Raw genomic sequence first — 22,585 nt, 5'->3', positions numbered from 1 at the left:
GGTCAGGAGAATTCTTAGAAACGGAGTGGCCTGGCCTCAATAACATGGTCCTTCCTTTTCAAGTTTCAATGTTCCGGTCACTTTCAACTCAGTACGATCAAATTGCACACATTCAGTGAGTCCTGATTTGTTCATCTTTGTAAATAGCACACAGTGAGTTTCTCGAAGCTTCTTACAGGGATTAAGTGAGATGGGAAAAAGTGCAATATATTTCAAGTAGAATGCTGGTCTCCAATCTATTTTTTTGCTTGTTTTGTTAACAGCACAACTCTATGAAAATTATGACTTCAAGAGTGAGCTTAACAGAGAGCCACAGAAAATTCTGTGGCAACACTTGCACACCCACGATTAGTTAGTAGAATCTCCAGAAGTTAACTGTAGGTTCACATTTTCCTAGCTTAATAACCTTGACTTGACAAGTCAGTATCGTAATATTGTGTACTGTAATCATATGTGATATTATTCTAGCAAGGGTACACACGCCATCGTGTCTTGGAGTTGAGTGAAAAATCTTGCCCAATTTAAATAATTCGTTTATGAATATAGCCAATAAATTCAAATGTGGGGGGGAACCCCACTTTATGACAAGATGGAAAATTTTAGATTTCTCATTTCCATTTCACGAAAACTGTGTCTCTCCCACCAAACCTCTGAAGTCCCGAGGCATCTTTAAATTTATCAAGAATTCAGAAGAGGAGGTTCAGGGCCGGGATCAGTGTCTGAGGGAAACCGCGGGCGGGCGGCAGAAGCTCCCAGAAGGGCCACTGGGAGCTGGAAGCCATTGCTGGGCTCCTCGCAGGACGTGTGTGTGGCCCCACGGTACTCGGGCCGGGCGCTAGCGACCCCGCTGGGAGTCCAGATCCCGGTCGGCAGACTCCTGTCCCGCCGGGGGCGGGGGATAACTGCTCTCGAGTTATTGTCGCCCCCCTCCCGCCACACGCACCGGCAAGCCGCGGAGCCGGCGTGCGGCGCCGGCCGTGGCTCAGGGCGTCGGGGCTCGGCCGCCGGGGCCGCTCCTTCCCCACACACTCACACACGCGCCGCGCTCCGCGGGGCGGCCATGCGGCCGCGGGCCGGGGTCGTGACCCGGGGCGCCAGCCGCCGCTCGGGACGCGGCCCCCCAGTCTCGAACAGGAGGCGGCGGGTGGCGGCGGCCCGGGGCGGAGGCTGGGCGCGGGGGCGGCGGGTGGCTGAGGAGGCCGGGCCGCCGCGGCCGAGGGCCCCGGGCGCGCTTCCGCCGGCCGCGCCGCGCACGCCGCGGTAAATGGGAGGCTTGGCCGGCAGGGGCGGGGGCCGCGCAGCCGGGGACTTTCAGGAACTGCAGGAGCGGGCGGCGGCTGGAGTCGCCGAGCGCCAGCGGCGGGGCCTGAGCGCCGAGAGTCGGGGCTGAGGCGGAGCCGCCGCCGGGGCCCAAGCCGCTGCCGCCAGCCTCGCCTGCCCGGCTCGGGCCGACCCCAGTCGCGACGCGGGAGACGAGCCGGCCGTCCCGGGCCGGGGGATCCGCCCGCCATGGCCACCAAGGTGAGGGGGCGCGCGGCACAGGCCCCGCCGGCCGCTCGGAGCCGGGAAGCTCGGGACCGGGCGGGGAGGGGGTGGACACGGGCGGCGCCGGGAAGGCCGACGGAGACCTCGTAGCCTTCTCGGTGGGTTCCCCCGGACGGCCCCAGGGCCCAGCCGGCCCCCTCCGGCCGTGCGTGCGGGCGGCCGGGCGGGATGGGGAGCAAGGCGGGCGGCTGAGACTGGGCGCCGGAGCGCGCCGAGACTGCCGGTGGGTGCGGGACCCCGGGCTCCCGGCGGTTTGCAAAGTTCGCGCCTGGGCGGGGGCTGCAGGAGGGGGCCTCGGCTGCGGGACGGAAAGTTCTCGGAGCCTCGGAGGTCCCCAGGCGCCTGGCGCTACGTGCTGTCCGGCGTCTTCCCCCGCGGCCGGACAGTGCTGCCCCCCACCTCCACCTCCGGGGGCGATTTGGGGACCCGAACCCCAGCCAGGGAGAACGCCACACTTTAAATCCTGGTCGGCGGGCGCTGCTGGGGAAGGGGGAGACTGGGTCCTTAGCACAGCCTCCCCTTCGGTAGTATTTTTCTTAGGGTTTGCTGCTTTTTCGGTCTGAGTAGTGTCGCCCGCATGAGTAAAATAACAAGAGGAAAACGAGTTATGTTTTCGATTACGTATTTGTTCGAGAAGAAAAAAAAGGGCCTAGGCCCGAGTTACGTGATGGAACTTTGACTCTGACTTCGGTCATTAGCCCGGCGTGGCGATTTGCTTAGTTTACGTTTTTGTTTGTGAAATTAGCAGGCACCCTTTGCTACCCAAGTCACCAGAAGCTGCCTCCTCCCCCTCCCCCTGGTAGCCCGGCTTTCCTGGGTCGCAGCCTGAGGACTGGGGCTGGGGCAGCCTCCAGCCACCTGCTGAAGGATCTGTGTTGCGGTGGACAGTGGGTTCGCATTCGCACGTGGATTGTGTAATGTCACTTGTGAAACAGCATTCTTTTCCATTGTTGTTTTTGAGCTCTGTAAGCCATTTGGGGGTCGGTGAAAACTTCACATTTTTGTGTTTGTGTCAAGTAGACAATTTCAGATAATTTGAGAACTCTGAAAATTCGGAATTGTTGCCTTTCCAGACAGTTAAATTTGGGGCTCTGATGGGGTTGGTGCTCAGAATAAGCTAATTATCTTGGATACCTGTGGCTGCCCTTGCAAAAATAATTGCATTCTTGTTAATCTGTTACTGACTATGGTGATTTCATCAGATGTGATAGAACGGCCCACCTTTTGGACACCTGTTAATTTTATGTTGACTTTCTTAAAATAGAATTTAAGCCTGAACTAAGGAAATGTGATTTTGAGGTTTGTTGCCAGATGTTTTACAAATTACTAATTACACCTCCTGTTACACACTCTGCATCTTGTTAATTTCCAAGGGTTTTGTGATGGATACAGTGTAGCGACTGCTGCAGGTGCACACACTGATTACAATTCTCCTTGGTAACCAAGGCTGAGCTGCTGCTTTCCTAAGATTGGCAAGACGGTGGCTGTTGGCTACAGTTGAGTTATGTGTGTGCCAACTCAAAATGTGTAAGCACTTCCTATTTGCTATCTGCCCTCCTCAGGAGACAAATTCCAGTCATTCAGCTTTCTAAACCCTGGTCCGCAGGGCCCTCATCTCCCTGTTTACTTTGGGATAAACTTGGCGACGCAGCACTTAAGAAAGGGGCCCCCTCCTTGATTTTTTCATTGTCCGTAGAATCACGTTGTTGCTGTTGTGTGCAGCACACTCCTGCCCTTCCCACATCTGCCCTTTGATGGGCTATTCAGGGAGCAGATACTCCGTGAGCAGTCCCCGGCCTTGTTAGGGGGTTGTATCCTGTAAGTGATCAGTGTGTATTCAGTCTTGGAATATGTGGTCGTGTTGCCTTTCCCCTCGGTTTACCAGACAACAACTTCATTTCTCTCAGATCACATTTTCTTATTTTCTGTTCTTATGTGTCTCCTTGAAGGTGAAGTTATTTCTGGGCTCTCTTGAGTTTTAAGACCTGCATCGGTATGCTCATGATAGAAACAAATTGATATCCTCTTCACTGCTAAAGACATTTAATCAGTACTTGAATATTTTAAAGGGTTTGTCTGGATGTTTTTTGAATCCTTTACTCAGTGGATTACTGAGTTTGGTCTTCTCTCAATTTAAAAACTATGATGGAAAACTAATATGAGTATTCTCTTAATCTCTGGAAGCCTCCATACGCTCTATTTTGACATAGACTTAAGGTAAATTTCACTAAGTTAAGTGCTGTGGAAATACTTCACAAAGTCTGAGAAAGTGTTATTAAAAGATGTTGAGGGGCTGGTGTGGTGGCTCAGCAGGCTAATCCTTCACCTGCAGATGCCAGCACCAGTTTGTGTCTGGGCTGCTCCACGTTCTGTAGGCTCCCTGCTTGTGTACTGGAAAAGCAGTGGAAGATGGCTCAAATCCTTGGGCCCATGTGCCCACGTGGGAGGACTGGAAGAAGCTCCTGACTACAGACAGACTCAGCCGTGCCCATTGCAGCCATTTGGGGAGTGAGCCAGTGGATGGAAAATCTTTCTGTAAATCTGCTTTTCAATAGAAATAAAATAAATCTTTAAGAAGCTGTTGAGGGCCTGGCGGCGTGGCCTAGCGGCTAAAGTCCTCGCCTTGAAAGCCCCGGGATCCCATATGGGCGCCGGTTCTAATCCCGGCAGCTCCACTTCCCATCCAGCTCCCTGCTTGTGGCCTGGGAAAGCAGTTGAGGACGGCCCAATGCATTGGGACCCTGCACCCTCGTGGGAGACCCAGAAGAGGTTCCTGGTTCCCGGTTTCAGATCGGCGCGCATCGGCCCGTTGCGGCTCATTTGGGGAGTGAATCATCAGACGGAAGATCTTCCTCTCTGTCTCTCCTCCTCTCTGTATATCTGGCTGTAATAAAATGAATAAATCTTTAAAAAAAAAAAAAGAAGCTGTTGAAATGCATTTGTAATTTTTTATAGTATATGTTTTCCATAAGCTTCTTGGTAGCCAAGCTGTGTATGAGTTTCTATGTATTTTCACCAGTAAAACACATTTTAATTGTTTTGCTTGAATATTTTCTCATACATCTAAAACATCGAGTCTTGCAAAAGAAATTAAGATTGTTTTTACTCAATACACATCCAGAGGTGTGTGAAGAAAGGAGTTCATGGAAGCGGATCTGTGTCTCAGTTGTAATTTCTGTGTCCAAGTTAACCTTGGGTTCTAATTTGCACCCTTTTGTGCTCACATATGCACTTTCAGGAGTAGTCATTGTAATACGATTCTAGGAATTCTGGACGCTTTTTTCTTTCAGTTTCTCAGCTCCAGTATCTGCAGTTATGCGTATGGTTTATACATCTTGTCCGTTGCATATAGCGAGTATGGAATGTTGAAGATATTGGGGAAATGAGTACAATTCTGAGGACTTTCTGGAATGTACATTAGTGAGCACCATTTAGAAAGGACATTTTGCTATCTCCTTAGCAAAAATTTATTTATTTGAAGGAAAGAAGATGGAACTAATAGAAATGAGTTTTAAATAGTCTTAAGGATTAAAGTTGAATGGCCAGAGCTGTGACATAATGAGTGCCCACCCCTGCTTGTGCGCTTGGGGAAGCAGCAGATGGCCGAAGCTTAAATCTTCAGAGGAAGGAAGCACTGAAGTTGATATTTATAGTCTTTAAAGCTTATGGAAATGCTGACCATTCAGTTTTATAGTCTCACATTTTTAAGTATCTCAAGTAAAATGTATATTATTTGTATAACAAGACAAATTTTGTGATAATGGGTTAAATGATTATTTTTTTTAATTTTTTATTTAGCTGAAAGGCAGAGTTAGAGAGAGGGAGAAACAGAAAGATCTTCCATCCTATGGTTCACTCACCAAACGGTTGCATTGGCCAGGGCTGAGCCAGGAGTTTTCCGGTCTCCCATGTGGACACAGGGCCAAGCACCTGGGCCTTCCCATGCGGACGCAGGGCCCAAGCACCTGGGCCATCTTAACGGTGCTTTCCTAGGTGCTTTAGCAGGGAGCTAGATCACAAGTGGAGTACCCAGGACTTAAACTGGTGCTGAAATGGGATACTGGTACTACAGGAGGAGGCTTAATGTGCTACACCAGAAATTCTTTTTTTTTTTTAAAGATTTATTTATTATTATTACAAAGTCAGATATACAGAGAGGAGGAGAGACAGAGAGGAAGATCTTCCATCCAATGGTTCACTCCCCAAGTGAGCACAACGGCCGGTGCTGCGCCGATCAGAAGCCAGGAACCAGGAACCTCTTCCGGGTCTCCCATGTGGGTGCAGGGTCCCAAAGCTTTGGGCTGTCCTTGACTGCTTTCCCAGGCCACAAGCAGGGAGCTGGATAGGAAGTGGAGCAGCCGGGATTAGAGCCGGTGCCCATATGGGATCCCGGCGAGTTCAAGGTGAGGACTTTAGCCACTAGGCTACGCTGCCGGGCCCACCACCAGCAATTTCTTAATGAAGGACTAAGGGCTGGCTTTGTGGCACACATGGTTAAGCTTTTGGGAGGATCCTGGCACCCATTTCAAGTGCTCACTTTAAGTCCTGGCTGCTCCGCTTCTCAATCAGCTCCCTGCTGATGTGCCGGGGAAGGCTGTAGAAAACGGCTCATGTTTGGGCCCCTGCTACCCATGTGGGAGACCCAGATGGAGTTCTGGGTTTCTGACTTCAACCTGGTTCATTCCTAGTCATTTGGGGCGTGCATGAGGGGATGGATTATTTTCTTTCTTTCTTTTTTTTTAATAAAAAAAATGCAGAGAGGAGGAAAGACAGACAGGAAGAGCTTCTGTCCGATGGTTCACTCCTCAAGTAAGTGCAGTGGCCAATGCTGTGCCGATTCAAAGCCAGGAGCCAGGACCCTCTTCCGGGTCTCCATGGTTGCAGGGTCCTAAGGCTTTGGGCCGTCCTCGACTGCTTTCACAGGCCACAGGCGGGGAACTGGATGGGAAGCGGGGCTGCCAGGATTAGAACCGGCACCCATATGGGATCCTGGTACATTCAAGGCGAGGACTTTAGCCGCTAGGCCACTGCGCCAGACCTGGGATGGATTATTTTCTTTGTGTGTCTGTCACTTTGCCTTTCAAATAAATTAACTGTTTTAAAGTGCCATGTATTTATTTGAAAGGCATAGAAACACAGAGAGTGAAACAGACCTTCCATCCTCTGGTTCACTCCCCAAATGGCTGAAACAACAGAAGCTGAGCCTGTCTGAAGCCAGGTGCCAGGAGCTCCTCCCACATAGGTAACAAGGACCCAGGGACTTGGGCCATTTTCTGCTACTTTTTTCTGGGATACTAGCAGGGAGCTGGATCAGAAGTTGAGCAGTCAGGACTCAAATCAGCGCCCATAGGGGTTGCTGGCATTTCAAGAAGTGGCTTAACTCGATAGACCGCAGTGCTGACTCCAAAATAAATCTTTAAAAGAAAACAAAAGAAGAGGAGGGGCCAGTGCCATGGCATGCTAAGCCTCTGCCAGTGGAACACGCATCCCATATGGGCACCTGTTGGAATCCTAGGTGCTGCACTTCCTATCCAGCTCTCTGCTTATTTCCTGGGAAAGCAGAGGAGGATATCCCAAAGCCTTGGGCCCTTGCAGTCTCCTTGGGGGAGACTCCTAGCTTCAGACTGGCTCAGCTCCTGCCGTTGCAGCCACTTGGGGAGTGAACTGTGGATGGAAAAACCTCTGCATCTGCTCTCTATAACTGTACCTTTCCAATGAAAAACTGTTTTAAACTATTAAAGTGATTAGATTAGAAAGCATTAAAATTGTGTGAAGTTTTCTGCTGCGCCCTGCTTTTATATTGAACATCTGGAAATTAGCCTTTTATTCTGGTTGCCCACTTTTAAAGACTTTGTAGCTTTGTGTGTACTATTCCTTTCTCTTCTGGAATGCTGTTTCCTGTCCCTAAGAGCCACCTTTTGCCTTTGAGATCTTACCTCTAAGCATCACCTAAACTCCCTAGCCTTTGTTCAGGGTCAGGTCATCCATCCAGCAGCTCTTTGCCTTTGTCTCCTTGGGGACAGGTCCGCCCCAGGAGGCTGGGACCTGTTTGTTTGCTCACCTGGTATCTCAGTGACAAGGTGGAAAGGACAGAAAGGTCCTGCAGAAAGGTGAACAACTCACACAGGCCAGTTAAAGAAAACTGACTCAGCCGTATACTTCCAGTCTTTCAGTCTTGTATTTTTTCTTAGTGTGCCTGCACTCAGGATACGTTGGACCTCTGCAGCTTCTGAATTAGTGGTGTTTTTAATACAGTAATTCAGTGTCACTAATGGTTGAGTGATTGGGGCAAGACTGATTTCAGAGACTGGGAAGTGGTTTTATCCCAAGAGTGACAAAGGGTGTTTTATTTCCATAAGTATAAAACTTTTGTCTTTTCTAAAACTATTGGTTTATTTCAAAGAGCAAGCGAGCTGTGAGCCCAGACCTTCATCTGGGTCTGCTGTGTGGGTGGCAGGAACCCAGGCTTGTGGACCATCTTCTGCTGGTGTCCCAGCTTTTGCAGGCGCATCAGCAAAGAACTGGCTGCCGGGCCTCCACTGGTATCCTCCACCAGCCGTGTAGCGTACGGCACTCCTGATGCCTGCTACAGCACATCGCCAGCCCCTCTGTTTATCTTTTCGCTAATGGTTTCTGACTTGATTGCGTTGTGATCAGGGAGTTGATCAGCAGTCAGTGCTATAGCTGGAGTCCCTGGAGACAAACTCTAACACAGTCATCTCTCCCGAGTGTTAGACCTCTGGACCAAAAAATGTGTGTGTTTGGGCCCGGCACAGTAGCTTAGTGCCTGAAGTCCTTACCTCGCATGCGCTAGGATCCCATATGGTGCCAGTTCTGATCCTGGTGGCTCCGCTTTCCATCCAGCTCCCTACCTGTGGCCTGGGAAGAAAGTTGAGGATGGCTCAGAGCTTTGGGACTCTGCATCCACGTTGAAGACCGGGAAGAGGCTCCTGACTTCGGATCGGCACAGAATTGGCCATTGTGGCCACTTGGAGAATGAATCAACGGATAAAAGATCTTCCTCTCTCTCTCCCCTCTGTATATCTGTCTTTCCAATAAAAATAAGTAAATCTTTAAAGAAAAAAAGAAAAGAATGTGTGTTCATTAATAATGTGTGTTTTGTACGGGAAGGGGGCTTGGGAAGTTCATGGTGAATGCAGATCATGAAAAAAACTAAGAGTATAAAACAATTTTGCTACAGAGTGAATTTATATTGTAATTGCATTTTCCCATAAACTTTTAAAAAGCCAGATTATTTATTTATTTGAAAGGTAGAGTTATGGAGAGAGATTTTCTGGTTTACTCTCCAAATGGCTACAGCAGCCAGAGCTGGGCCCATCTGAAACCAGGAGCTCAGAGCTCCCTCCTCAGGCTCCTGGTGCAAGGACAGCAGGGAGCTGGATTGGAAGTGGGGCAGCAAAACTTGAACCAATGCCCACATGGGATGCCAGGCCATAGGTGGTGGCTTTTCCTGCTCTACCACATGCCAGCTCATCTCATAAGTTTCTGAAGTACCCTCATGTGTCTGTTTGGTTGAGTATGCTAAATAACCTGCTCCCACCCATAGCCTTACTGCTTTAACATTACTGATCTTTTCCTCTACTAGATGCAGTGGTAAAATGGGGAGTTTAAAAGGTTTCTCTTCAGTGTAGAATTCAAATCTCCTTTCAGGTGAGTTGGGCTTTTTGTCATGAAGTGACCCTCTTTATAGTAATTTTTTCTTAGACATTGTTTTTTCAAATGTGATCTCTAGCTTTCTTTTGATAAATGCAAGTGCCTGAATGTAGAAATCTTTGGCTGACCTTTGCCTTTGATTCTGTCTTCAGTCTTTGGGGTTAGAGTTTTGTCTGCCATGGCTGTGTCTACTGATAGATTTGAATTTCTTTCCATCATTGTAGGGATTGTTTGAGGCTCTCTGCACAGCGTTCTGGAAAGTTTGTGCTAAAGGTTTCTTTTTCCGGTGGTTAGATTTCTAAGTTAAAGTTTGAAATTATTCAATTTCATTACACATTTAAGAAGTTATAAAAAGACCTAAAGGAATAAACTGCTCCAATATAATCAGTTATGGCCTAGTATTTTCACTGCAAATCAGACATTATGTTATTATTTACTAATACTTGTTTAGATTCAGTTAATTTTGCCATGTCTTTGCTTGTCATTTTTTCTTACATTCCAGTTCTTTGTTGGGATACTTTTCTTCTTGCTGAAAGTGGGTTATTAAGGAGGGCTTGTTGTTGGATCCTGTTATAAATGCGTGTTTGGTCCCTACCCTGGAAAGGCTGTTTCCCAGAGTTGGAAATTGATGACAGCGCCTCCCGGCACAGTGAAGGGTCCCATTCTCATTCTCTGCAGCTTTTCACGCACCCGCCAAGGAGCCAGCCAGGCAGCCTGCGGTTCTTCGGGGGGGAGTCCAGGTTTCCTCTCTGCTTGTTTCTTTCTTTTTTTTTTTTTTAAAGATTTGTTTTTATTGGAAAGTCAGATATACACAGAGGAGAAGAGACAGAGAGGAAGATCTTCTGTCTGATAATTCACTCCCCAAGTGGCTGCAAGAGCCGGTGCTGTGCTGATCCAAATCCAGGAGCCAGGTGAATTCCTCCAGGTCTCCCGCATGGATGCAGGGTCCCAAGGCTTTGGGCCGTCCTCTACTGCTTTCCCAGGCCACAGGCAGGGAGCTGGATGGGGAACAGGGCCGCCAGGATTGGAACCTGCATCCATATGGTATTCTCCGCATTCAAGGCGAGGACTTGAGCCGCTAAGCCACCACGCAGGACCCATGCTTTCATTCTTGAGTTTTTTGGGGTCTTGGGATTGGGAGTAGTGAATGTTTGTTTGCTTTTGTGATAAGGGAAAAAAGTTCATTTTTAATTTTAAAAAATGAATATCTTAACTAGCAATTTTAAGCCAAGTCCTAAACTTTATTTTCTGTTAACTTGTTTTAAGAGAAAAATTTTTTGAAGTTAATGCTTATAAATAAGTGGCATTTGAATTATTTAGTGCTATTCATTCAGCATTACAAACACTATTTTGTAAATAAACTGTAAAAATTCTTTTTTTAAAATGTTTGTCTTCATGTGCTTGGAAAAGAACAGTGACAGAAAGAGAAACAGGTTAGTTATCCACTGGTTCATTCCTCAAAGGCCCACGGCTCGGCTCGGCTGGGCCAAAGTCAAGAGCCTGGAGCCTGACTCTCCATGCAGGTCTCCTCCGCGGTAGCAGGGCCCAGGCATTTGAACCACAGGCTGCCTTCTCAGCCTGCGTGGGCAGGAAGCTGGATCGAAGACACTCCAATGAAGGGGTAGCTTCATTCATTATTGCAATACCTGCCCCTAACTTTATTTTCTTAAGGACCACATTTTCTTTCTCTTCCAAAGAAAGAAAAATGTTGTTGTTGTTGTTGTTTAGCTTAAACAAAACCAAAAGTCTTGAACAACCAGTGCTGAACTTGAAGGCCTTTATTGCCTTAGGATTGGCACGGTGACATAACGGGCTTATCTTCTACCTGTTAGTTGTGGCATTTCGTATGGGTGCCCATTCTTGCCAAAACTGCTCTACTTCCATTCCAGCTCCCTGTTTATGGCCTGGGAAAGCTCATGTCCTCAGAACCCTATACCCGTGTGGGAGACCCAAAAGAAGCTCCCGGCTTGGGATCATGTCAGCTCTAGCAGTTGAGGCCATTTGGGGAGTGAACCAGCAAACAAAAGGCCTGTCTTTCTTTCCCTCTCTAAATTTGCCTTTCAAATAAAGTTTTAAAGAAATACTGCATTATGAATACGTTTGTTATGTCACGTGCTGCCAGTTGTTGTTTGCCCCAGGAGCTCAGAGGAGGCAGAGCAGCCAGTCCCTTGGGGATCTTCTGCTGCCTCCTACCCATCCTCCCCACCTTCCTGAGATCCCAGTCTGACTACTGTGAGTGGAGGGTTCATTAGTAAGATCTTGCTGCTGTCTTGTTGGTACATCAGCTTTGCTTTATCCTGTGATTGCTGATGCCAGTAAGTTAAACATATCAAACGTCTTATAACCAGCTACTCCACATCATACGTTTAGCAGCTGTATATACCAAACTCACAGCAAATCTTACTGTGTCCCCACAGAAGTAGATCATTGAGTTGCTTTGTTCATTCTATAATTTTATTAAGTACCCACCTTGTGTCAGAAATTGGTTCAGCATTAGGAATACAACACTGAGCAAAGTCAGTTATCTTTGCGTTTAATGTATCTTTCTTTAAAGTTTTTATTTATTTTTTATTTGAAAGAAAAAGAGACCCTGACCCCATACATGTGTCCTCTGGTTCACTCTACATATACCTGCCTCAGCCAGGTTTGGGAACTCAATCGAGGCCTCGCACGTATGTGGCGGGGACCCAGGTACCTGAGCCATCGCTTGCTGCCTCCCAAGGCGTGCGTCAGGAATGCAGGCAGAGCAGCATACGTTGAAACGGGTGCTGTGGCATGTGGGATGCAGGTGTCCCGAGTGACCACCTAACCACTGCCCAAAACTGCCCCGCCCACAGACAGACCCCTGCTTGGAAGATGGAGCTCATGTGTTTGTGGAGGGGATGGCCAGGGAGCAAGACCTAGAGGAGAAAGACTGACTGGGAGAGTGGGAGGAGGAAGGTCGCATGGAGGGTGGCGGTCAGGGAAGCCTCATTGGGAAGGACCTGGAAAGGCACAAGTCCTTTGGATCTACTTGGGCCGGTGTCTGGGAGGACAGCGTTGTGGCAGGTGCTCCATGAGCACAGGGAAGGATAGGAGGAATGTCTGGCGAGGCCAGGTCACTGCCAAGATGATGGGGCCCTTGGCCTCATGTGAACAACAGGAAGCCCATGGACAGTTTTCTCCACCCTCCAAGTGACTTCCCCTCCGGCCCCCATGCTTCCTGCTGCCTCTCTTCTTTTCTCTTTCTCTTCCTTCCATCTATCCTTTCTGTTAAACTTGCCTTTATTGGCCAGATCTAAGCTTTGGGAGTTACTGTTCCATTCACTTTGACGCTGGAATTAGATCTTAAAACTTAACATTATATCCAATTAAAGTCATACTAGGAAAATCTTAGGCTCCATTGAAGTCTGTCAGTGCAAAAGCTTCAAAAGGGTTGATAGATGATCCTTTAATAAGCTTTCTCCGAGCTGTGTCACAGAATGACTGGAAAAAAGTCAAACTTAAAAGTCCTAGCATGGACCCGGTGACTAGCGGCTGAAGTCCTCACCTTGAACACGCCAGGATCCCATATGGACACTGGTTCTAATCCTGGCAGCTCTACTTCCCATCCAGCTCCCTGCTTGTGGCCTGGGAAAGCAGTCAAGGACAGCCCAACGCCTTGGAACCCTGCACCCACATGGGAGACCTGGAGGAAGCTGCTGGCTCCTGGCTTCAGACCGGCACAGAACTGGCCGTTGTGTTCACTTTGGGAGTGAATCATTGGATAGAAGATCTTCCTCTCTACCTCTCCTCCTCTCTGTATATCTTACTTTGCAATAAAAGTAAATAGATCTTTAAAAAGAAGTCCTAGCACTGAATTGGATAACCTGTCTTGTAAAGTATTTGAATCATGTTCCTGCTAGGTTGAGGGTCCGTGCACAAGCCACTTGCTTTTGAGCTTTAACCTTTGTCTGGGCTGATTCCCCAGGTGAGCTTGCCTGGTGTCTCCCTCAGCCACAGGTTAACCATGTCTGGCCACCAGACTTCCCAGTCAATGAGCCCTGGCCACATCCCTTTGCTCATTAGGCTGGCTGCTTTCTGTTGGCTGGTGTGGGATACCTCCACAGCCTGGAGACCCGCAGTGTGAGGAGGTAACTGCGATATAGGGAATTGGGTCAGAATGTTTCCATAAGTTTAAAGGTAATGCCAGCATCCTGGCTTAGGATTGGAAGGCTCAGTGAATCTTTATTCTTTCCTAGTTTCATTAAATGATCTTTTTGGGTATAAAGTGTGTGTGTGTTAGAATCAGCATCATGTTATAGTAAGTTAATCCTCCACTTGCAATGCCGGCATCCTATATCGGTTCCAGTTTGAGTCCCAGCTGCTCCACTTCCCATCCAGCTATTGGCCTGAGAAAGCGGCAGAGGATGGCCCAAGAGTTTGGGCCCCTGCACCCACTCAGGAGACCTGAAGAAGCTCCCACCTCCTGGCTTCAGGCCTACCTCACCCTGGTTGCAGCTTTTTGGAAGATCATTCTCTGTTTCTGCAACTCTTGACTTGCAAGTAAATAAGTGATTCTTCAGTCAAACAAAAAACCTAATTGACAGATTGGCATTTGTATCAATCTGCACATATGATTTTAAGGCAAATTTGCAGTACAGCGCATACAGGTAATGCATGTACACTTGTAAGGATGTGAGCAAGTGTAACTTTGAACTTGTTAACTCCAATGCACTTAATAAAATCCTTGAGGGATGAGGCCCTCTGGGCCTTTCCATACAGTGTGGGTGGTGCCAACAGTCAGAGAATGCTGAAGGTCTGTTAGTCCATCATAGGTGGCACAGATGGGCTCTGCCCTGTGCCTGTGTTTGTTGAAAAAAAATAGATACAAATGAAGATTGAAAAGAAAATGCTAAGCATCTTAGTTTAAAATAGACCACTACTCAATTATTCATTGTTTTGATAAAAAGTCAGTTGTGCCTTTGGTCATGTGCCTCTAAGGGCAGTTTCATGTGATCCCTTCCGCATAATCCACACACAATGTGTTGCTATAGTTTCTATTTTTAGTTTCTTTTAGAATAAAGAATCTGAAGACAGAATTTTAGATTTTTCTTTTTAATTTGTTTCTCATTTGCCTTAACTGTTGCCTCATAGGATTTCTGCTCTGATTTCATAGAAATGTGGTTTTATTTGTTTTGTTTTGTTTGCACTCACATTTTATTAACTTAGGTATTAAGTCAACTGCATAGCCACAGAAATGTGAGGAGATCTTAGAGCCATCCCAGCTGGCTCTTGGTGAGCGCGTGATGCAAAGCTGCCTAGTGTTAGATTGGAGGCCATGTGTGCCCACACGTGGGACCGTGGGATGGCTGCACACTTCCCTGGGTGGGCACGGGCTGTAGCACTGCCTCCCACATGGGAGCCAGGTCTGTGACATTTGTGACTAAGTCTGCTTCTCAGGGACCTCCAGTTGAGGTTTTTTCTTTCTTTCTTTTTCTTTTTTTTTTAACATTTACTTTTGTTTGAAAGGCAAATTTACAGAGAGAAAGAGAGGTAGGCATTCCATCTGCTGGCTCGCTCCTCTCAAATGGCTGCAGTGGCCAGAGCTGGGCTGCTCTGGGGCCAGGAACCTGTGGGCACAGCTCCTCAAGCACTCCTCTTCCACTGCTTTCCCAGGCACATTAGCAGGGAACTGGATGGGAGGTGGCAGCACCCAAATTGGATGCCAGCACCACAGCTGGAGACTGAACTTACCAGGCATGATACTGGCCCTAGGTCTCCCTCCCCCCCTCTTTTTTTGTGACATTTATTTGAAAGGCAAAGTTAGAGACACATCTTCCATGCGCTGACTCGTGGACCAGGTGGCCTCATGTTAGAGTCTGAGACTTCCTCCAAGTTGCCTGCATGCTTTAACAAGGAGCTGAACTTGAGTAGAGCAGCTGGGACTGGAACTATACTCATGGGGAGCAACTGTCACTGGTGGCAGCGTAACCCCCTACACCAAGACACCTGCCCCTCGAGCTGAACTTAACCCCCTACACCAAGACACTTGCCCCTTGAGCTGAACTTAACCGCCTACACCAAGACGCCTGCCCCTCGAGCTGAACTTAACCCTCTACACCAAGACACCTTCCCCTCGAGCTGAGCTCTGAAAGGCATTGCTGGTGGGTGCCAACTTCATTATTGTTTTGTGCCATACTATTAGAATGTGATCAGCTTTCTTTGCCTTGTCAATATCATGGTGCCATATGACTTACAAAATGACTAATAGTGCTTGTGTTACATTCTCAGTGCAGATGGACTTCAGGGGTGGCAAGTGTTGAGATGCACTAGGTTAAGCCACTGTCAGCAGTGCTGGCATCTCCCATGGGGGTGCCAGTTTGAGTCTTTTCTGCTGTAGTTCAGTGCAGTTTCCTGCTAAGACACCAAGGAAGGTGACAAGATGGCCCAAATACCTGGGCCCCTGCCACTCATGTGAGAGAACAGGATGGCATTTCTGGCTTCTGTCTTTGGTTAGTCTAATGCTGGCTGTTGGGACCATTCTGGGGAGGCAACCTGGAACTAAAAGATTTCTCTCCCCCTCTGCCTTTCAAATAAATAATTCTTCTAAGATGTATTTACTTTTATTGGAAAGGCAGATTTACAGAGAGAAGGAAGGGTGAAAAGATCTTCTGTCTGCTGTTTCATTCCTCAAGAGGCTGCAATGGCCAGAACTGAGCCATTCTGAAACCAGGAGCTTCTTCAGGTCTCCCACGTGGGTGCAAGAGGAAGGCTTTGGGCCGTCCTTTGCTGCTTTCCCAGGCCACAAGCAGGGAGCTGGATGGGAAGTGGAGCAGCTGGGATACAAACCGGCGCCCATATGGGATCCCTGCACATGTAAGGTGAGGACTTTAGCTATTAGGACACTGCACTAGGCTCTCAAATAAAAAATCTTTTTAAAAAATATTTTATTTATTTTTTAAAGATTTATTTATTTTTATTGCCAAGTCAGATATACACAGAAAGGAGGAGAGACAGAAATATCTTCCGCCCGATGGTTCACTTCCCAAGTGACCACAGTGGCCGGTGCTGTGCTGATCCTAAGCCAGGAGCCCAGATCCTCTGGATCTCCCACATGGGTGCAGGGTCCCAAGGCCTTGAACCATCCTAGATTGCTTTCCCAGGCCACAAGCAGGGAGCTGGATGGGAAGTGGGGCTGCCAGGATTAGAACCAGTGTCCATACGGGATCCTGACGCATTCAAGGCGAGGATTTTAGCCACTAGGCCACAGCGCCAGGCCCCCCAAAAATATGTTAAAGAATGACAAAGCCAGTATAATTTATAAGTTATCCCACAGAGTAACAGTCATCTGTAAGGTAAGTGTTCAAGAAATTATATACAGTTCCACTGATGTGGTGTTATTTTTATTTTGCAAAAGAAAGGCTGATAACTCTTTAAACCTAGATGATTTTACAAATGTGAGACCCTTAATAGTTAAAAGCCCCAGAGTTATTCCTTCTTTCTGCCCTATAAGTAGGGGGTGATTTTAATTCTGCGAGAAGGTGTGTTCTGCTGGTGCCTGAACACAGTCTTTCTAAGCATTTCAGTTTGGCCTGGGTGCGGCGCTTCTGATGTGAAGCCTAACTAACTAGGTTTACTGTCGGGGATATAAAATCAGCAGAGGAAGTCTCTGTCCCTGAGGGCCTGTGGTTTATGTTAAGACAATAGGTACAGAAAACTGCAGCCCTACAGTACCACATCAAACACCAACGGAGATCAGTCACCCTGGCTGAGAATACCCACTCACGAGCTGTGCCCGCTGGAACAGCCTCCGCCTCCTTGTCCACAAGAAAGTGGCTTCTGTTTCATTGTGCATCCTCTTTACCATGCCGCATTATGTTGGGACTGTTTCTCTTTTTTTTTTCCATATGCTCACGGAGTGCTGTGCTGACCAAGGAAGAAAAGGAACTTGAGTTCAGGAAGTGCAGATGTGTCAGCAGGCACCAGTGTACACAGCAGGGCGGGCTGGATGGGCAGTATGCCCAGGCAGTCCTTGGAAGGGACAGAACAAAGCAGATTTGGGAGGTCATAGAATGCTTCCCACACACAGGTGCAGTCTAGCCTGGGGCTGAGAGATATGGAGGATCTGTCAGGGGAAGAAATAGGAAGTTATGTTCTAAAATCCAGGGGCAGACAGGTGAGTCAAAACATTGAAGCTGGTTTAGTTGAGTCTGGATTTTGAGAGTGGTAACTGATAAAGCTATGGAGGTGTCGAAGATCAAATGATCATACAGTATTTTTTGTCTTCAAACTGTAGTATTTTCCAGAATACAAGAGGGCAGCATTAATTAGCTGCAAGACAACAGACATACACTGGTGGTCTGGATGGATTGAATTGTGTGACCAACCTGTTTACAAACTATATTTAATAATGTTCAATAAAGTTTGGACTCTGTTTATTTAGTGAATAGGTATTAGGCGCCCACTGTTTCAGTCGCTCTTGGGTTTTATTTTGGGAGTTGTGGGAAGCACTGAAGGGGTTCAGTAGAGAATTTCTGCTCAGTTTGCAGGATAAAAAGATCCTTCTAGCTAAAGGTTAGAAGATGGGTTGGAGCGAGGCAAGGCCGGTGTGTGGAGGCTGGAGGAAACCTTTCAAGTTGATGGACTTGCCCTGTGGAACTCACTTGAGACAGAGGAAGTAAATTACAGAAGTATTTAGGAAGTAGAGTTTTCAGGTCTCCTTAGGTGTGGAAAGGAGTACAAGGAGGAGTCCATAGTAACTGTGCCAGAGGACAGGAAAGGGCCTAGGATGCCGCGAGCACTGGAGGGAACAAGGCTTTGTGGTTTGCAGCACTGATGCAGTTCTCCGTCTGGGATGTGTTGTATATGTGTGCCTTGGCAGCCTCAGAGACACTGAGAAGGCAGTTGAATTCACTCTGGAACCTGGGAGAAAAGATAGGAGTTGTGGAGTAAAATTGAGGTTCATCAGTATAAAGACACAAGTGAAATCGTCAGAGTGGGCGTCCCCAGAACATAGAAGGCAAAGAGCAGAAAGCACCGGGAAATGTGGCATTTATGTAATGGCCTGTTTCCAAAAGTAAGCCAAGGAAGATAGTGGCAGGTAGGACGGAAGAAGGCCCAGCGATGAGAATGTTCTGGAAGGAAGAGGCAGCTAGTGTCACATGTGATCAGGAGGTCCACTGAGATGAGGCCCAGCAGGACTAGCAGTAAGGCAGGTGCTGACATGGTTGTCTGGAGACATCTCACTGGTGTGGTGTGAAAAGAGGAGGGAGTGACAGACGGGGCTGGACACAGGCACAGTGGACAGTAAGCTAAAGAGGAGGCTTTGGCTGGAAGAATATGTGGGTTGATGGAGTCGTTTCGCTTTCTGAAGGTGTGATAGACAAAGTGATATAAATGCCAGTGGTAAGGGGAGAGTAGAGCAGATGATAGTCCTGGAGTGGAGAAGTGTACTGGGGAGGCCCAGCAGGTCATCTGTCATGTGCCCTGAGCATTCTCTCCTCCATGGGCCTCACCTTCCATTTTTTGTTTTTGAAGTAGGAGTCAGGGTCACGTGTTTGCATGTAGCCTCTCAGGCTTTTCAACATTAAGCTTTTGCCACGTGTGCTTTGACACTGTTTGGTGATTTCCGGGTTTCTGGCACGCACTTTTGGTTGGATATGCTGGGTCGTGTTTCCTTTGGCCTTTCTAGCCCCTGTGCTCTGCACTAGTTACGGCTGTGCATGAGCGTATGTGCCAGGAGTCAGCTACACAAAGACTGATTCCACAGAAGGAAGAAAAAGCACGGGCAGGATGCTGTTTGTTAGGATCTCATAATTGTACATTTTTCTTATTTGTAAAGTCTTGTAAAAATAGTGATAAAATACTCATAACAAATTTACCATTTGAACCATTTTGCAGTGTACAGTTTGTTGATGTTGGGTACAATCATAGTGTTGTATAATCGTCACCCTCCCACTGCCTATTCCGGCAACCTCCTCATCATCCCAAATAGAAGCCCTGTGGTGTGCCTGCCAGCCACATGTTGTACCCTAGTGCTGTGTCTGAGTCTCACCTCTGCTTCTGCTCCAGCAGCCTGCTGTGAAGCCCACAATGCAGCCGGCGATGCCACTCATGTCGGAGACCTGGCTCGAGTGCCAGGCTCCTGCTGTTGGCTGTCCCAGCTGGGTGGTGGGGGCATATGGAAAGTGAACCTGCACGTGGAAGACTGATACTCCTTTTGTCTCACTGTATGACTCTCTTTTTCTTGGTCTGCCTTTCAGATAAAACTAACAGTTCCCCATTTTTTCTTCCCCCTATTCCCTGGTTACTCTATTCAATTTCCTATCTCTAAATTTTCCTGTTTTAGGTATCTCATTTAAAATGAATTATGTACTATGTGATTCTTTTGTGTCTGGCTGATTTCGTTTAGTATGTTTCAAGGATTTTTCATGTTTCATGTATCAATATTTCATTCCTTTTTGTGGCTGGATAGCATTCCATTGTTATTTATCTGTTCGTCTGTTAATGGAAGTTAACAGTGCTGCTGTGAATGTTGGCATGTAAAGTACCTGTTAGAGAATCTGCTTTCGGTTCTTCTGGGCACGTGCCGAACAGTGGAATTGCTGGACCATGTGGTAATTCTATATTTAATCAGTTAAAACAAACTCCTGTCTATAGTCACACAGGTGCAGATTTCCCGTCCACTGGGTCACATGTTTGGGAATGAAGAGCTGAGTTGGGCCAAGTTAAAGAGTGAGAATCTCCGTGCAGGTCTCCGCCTAGGTGGCAGGGGTCGCTTCCCCGGTTGTGCGTTAGCCGGAAGTTGGACTCGGGGTGGAGCTGAGACTGTGACCCAGCACTCTGATAGGAGATGCAGGCTCCAGTGGAGCTCTTAACCACTGTGCTGGGTGACCGCCCCTGTGGAACTTCTTGAGGTACTGCCAAGTAGGTTTCCACAGCCATTGATTTTTGTTTACTTCCACTGCTTAATGAAGTATGTGTGAATTTTATGAATGCACTAAAACCACTATCATTTGAACAAATTGGGATGGAAATTGGTTTGAAATAATGTGTGAATTACCAATATCAAAAGCCACATTAGGTCATGATTCTCAGAATTTAATCTTCTTTGACTCTGCCACGTGTTGCCCTTGTTTCTGTAGCCTTTACTTTCTTTACTGCCCCGCTGCACGCCAGGCTGGACTAGAGTATGCAGCCATGCAGAATTTTGGCAAAGAGGGGATGGAAGTAAGGCTTCGGAGTCCAATGATATAGTAGCAGTTGTAAATATTTTCATTAAATTTCTGTTATTCAGTCTCACTATTCTTATCATGAATCCATGATATTATTTAGAAATTAAATGATTTCCTTTTATAGCTTGTTAAAAAAAACCAGATAAGCAACCTGTTGTTCCTAAGCAATAATTGTTTCTAAGAGACTCATATTTGGTATTATAGATTCTCAGTAAATTGCTATTGAACAAACTCTAAACTTTGCTTAACAGCTGTATCTTGGGCCTGACACAATGGCTCACCTGTGGCCTAGGAAAGCAGTGACGGATGGCCCAGAGCCTTGGGACTCTGCACTCACACGGAGGCCCAAAGGAAGTGCTTGTCTTTGGATTGGCCCAGTTCCGACTGTTGCAGCCACTTGGAGAGTAAACCAGTGGATGAAAGATCTTTCTATCTCTCCTGTTCTCTGTAAAATCTGCCTTTCCAATAAAAATAATTTTTTTTTAAAAGAAAAACTGAATCTTGGCTTTTGTTTAGTTCGGTATAAGTATCTTCTAAGTGAATACAATTCTTTAAATTATCCAAAGAAAATTTATGCCCACAATAAAGAGGAAAAAGTCAAACATCTGAGTTAGTCAAGATTAAAAGATTAATCTTGGGGCCGGCATTGCGGTGTGAAAGGCACACTACCACCCATGGTGCCAGTATCCCATACAGATGCCAGGTCATGTTCTGGTTGCTCTACTTCTGATCCAGCTCCCTGCTGATGGTCTTATGACACTGAAGATGGCCCAAGTGCTTGGGCCCCTGACTCTTGTGAAAATCCCGGAAGAAGCTTCTGGCTTTGGTCTGACCCAGCCATGGCCATTGCAACCATTTGGGGAATGAGCGGCAGGTGGAAGATCTCTGTCTGGGTCTCTCTTTCTCTCTGTCTACCTTTCATACAAGTAAAATAAATATTGAAAAAAAAGATTAATCTTAGAGTAGGCAGTCGTACTTGTGATTAAATTGCCGCTTGAGATGTAACCTATTTTCATCAAATTGGCAAATTTTTTGTCATTGTTTCTTCATATCTTTTCTTGCCTGCTCTCCCTGCTCATCTTGCTGGTGTGTTGGAAGCCATGAGACTGCTCATTCCTTCTTCCATTTGCTTTCTGTTAAGTTTCTGCTGCTCTGAGTTCACTGGTGGTTTCTTCCAGGTGCTCTAGCTGTGTGAAACCCTTGCAATAAGGTTTTTCATTTTTATGGATTATATTTTACAACTCTAGTAATTCCATTTGGTTCTTTTTTATAAATACCTGGTTTTCTTTATTATGATCGTATGATGGACATAGTCATAGTAACTTAAAAATATATTATTTCTTTGAAAAGCAGAGTTACACAGAATTTTTTGTCAGCTGGTTCACTTCCCAAATGTCCATAGCCACCAAGGCTGGGCCAGGCTGAAGTCAGGAGCCATGAACTCCACCCTGGTCTCCCGTGTTGGTGGCCAGGACCTAAACGTTAGGGCCACCATCTGCTGCTTTCTCAGGTGCACTAGCAAGGAACTGGATCAGAAGTGGAGCAGCTGGGACTCTTCACGGTTCAGGTGGGATGCCAGAGGCCCAGGCAGTGGCTTACCTGACTGCCACAACACTGACCTCCATAACTACTCTAAGGCGTTTTACGCTTTCATTACCACTGTCATTTCCTGGTCTGTCTGTAAGTGGACATTAGACATTGTATGTTGTTAATTATGAGAAGCCTTTTTTCTGCCACGGGCCAGTTGAATGTATAATTACAATATTTTCAAGCCATAGAAAATTATCAGCTTAAAAATAGGCCTGCTACAGATTTATTGAATTGTTAATCTGCCCTGCGGGTTTTCTTGGCAGGGCCGGATGTTCCCCATCCCTTTCTTAAAAGGCGCTAACATTTGCATTCCTCTCCTAGCAGCTGAGTCAAAATTTAAAATGCCAGGGGCTGGCATTGAGCTTAGTGGTTAAACCACTGCTAGGGATACCTGGCTCACCCACTGCGTTCAGGTCCCTCCCCCACTTCCAAACCAGCCTCCAGGGGCTGCTTGGGTCCATGCTGTCGACATGGGACACCCAGCTGGTGCTCTGGGCTCCTGGCTCAGCCTGGCTATTGCCAGCAATTGGGGGAGTGAACCAACCATTGTCATTCTCTTTAAGATTTATCTATTTTTATTA

At 47.1% G+C, this 22,585-nt stretch overlaps 1 protein-coding gene across 1 annotated transcript in view; it reads left to right on the top strand.

The window, feature by feature from the left end:
* The first annotated feature begins 1,121 nt into the window (after positions 1 to 1,121).
* Positions 1,122 to 22,585, top strand: part of SNX9 (sorting nexin 9) — a 98,353-nt gene continuing 76,889 nt past the window's right edge. Inside the window, exon 1 of the mRNA XM_058661649.1 lies at positions 1,122 to 1,521. Within this exon, the coding sequence (XP_058517632.1) occupies positions 1,510 to 1,521 (12 nt within the window). The 5' untranslated portion in view covers positions 1,122 to 1,509. The remainder of the gene's footprint in view (positions 1,522 to 22,585) is intronic.

Source organism: Ochotona princeps, chromosome 1 (assembly GCF_030435755.1).
Source record: "Ochotona princeps isolate mOchPri1 chromosome 1, mOchPri1.hap1, whole genome shotgun sequence".
Classification (NCBI taxonomy): Eukaryota; Metazoa; Chordata; class Mammalia; order Lagomorpha; family Ochotonidae; genus Ochotona; species Ochotona princeps.
The sequence above is the reverse complement of the archived record's forward strand: the minus strand, read 5'-3'. Positions and strand labels throughout refer to the sequence as shown.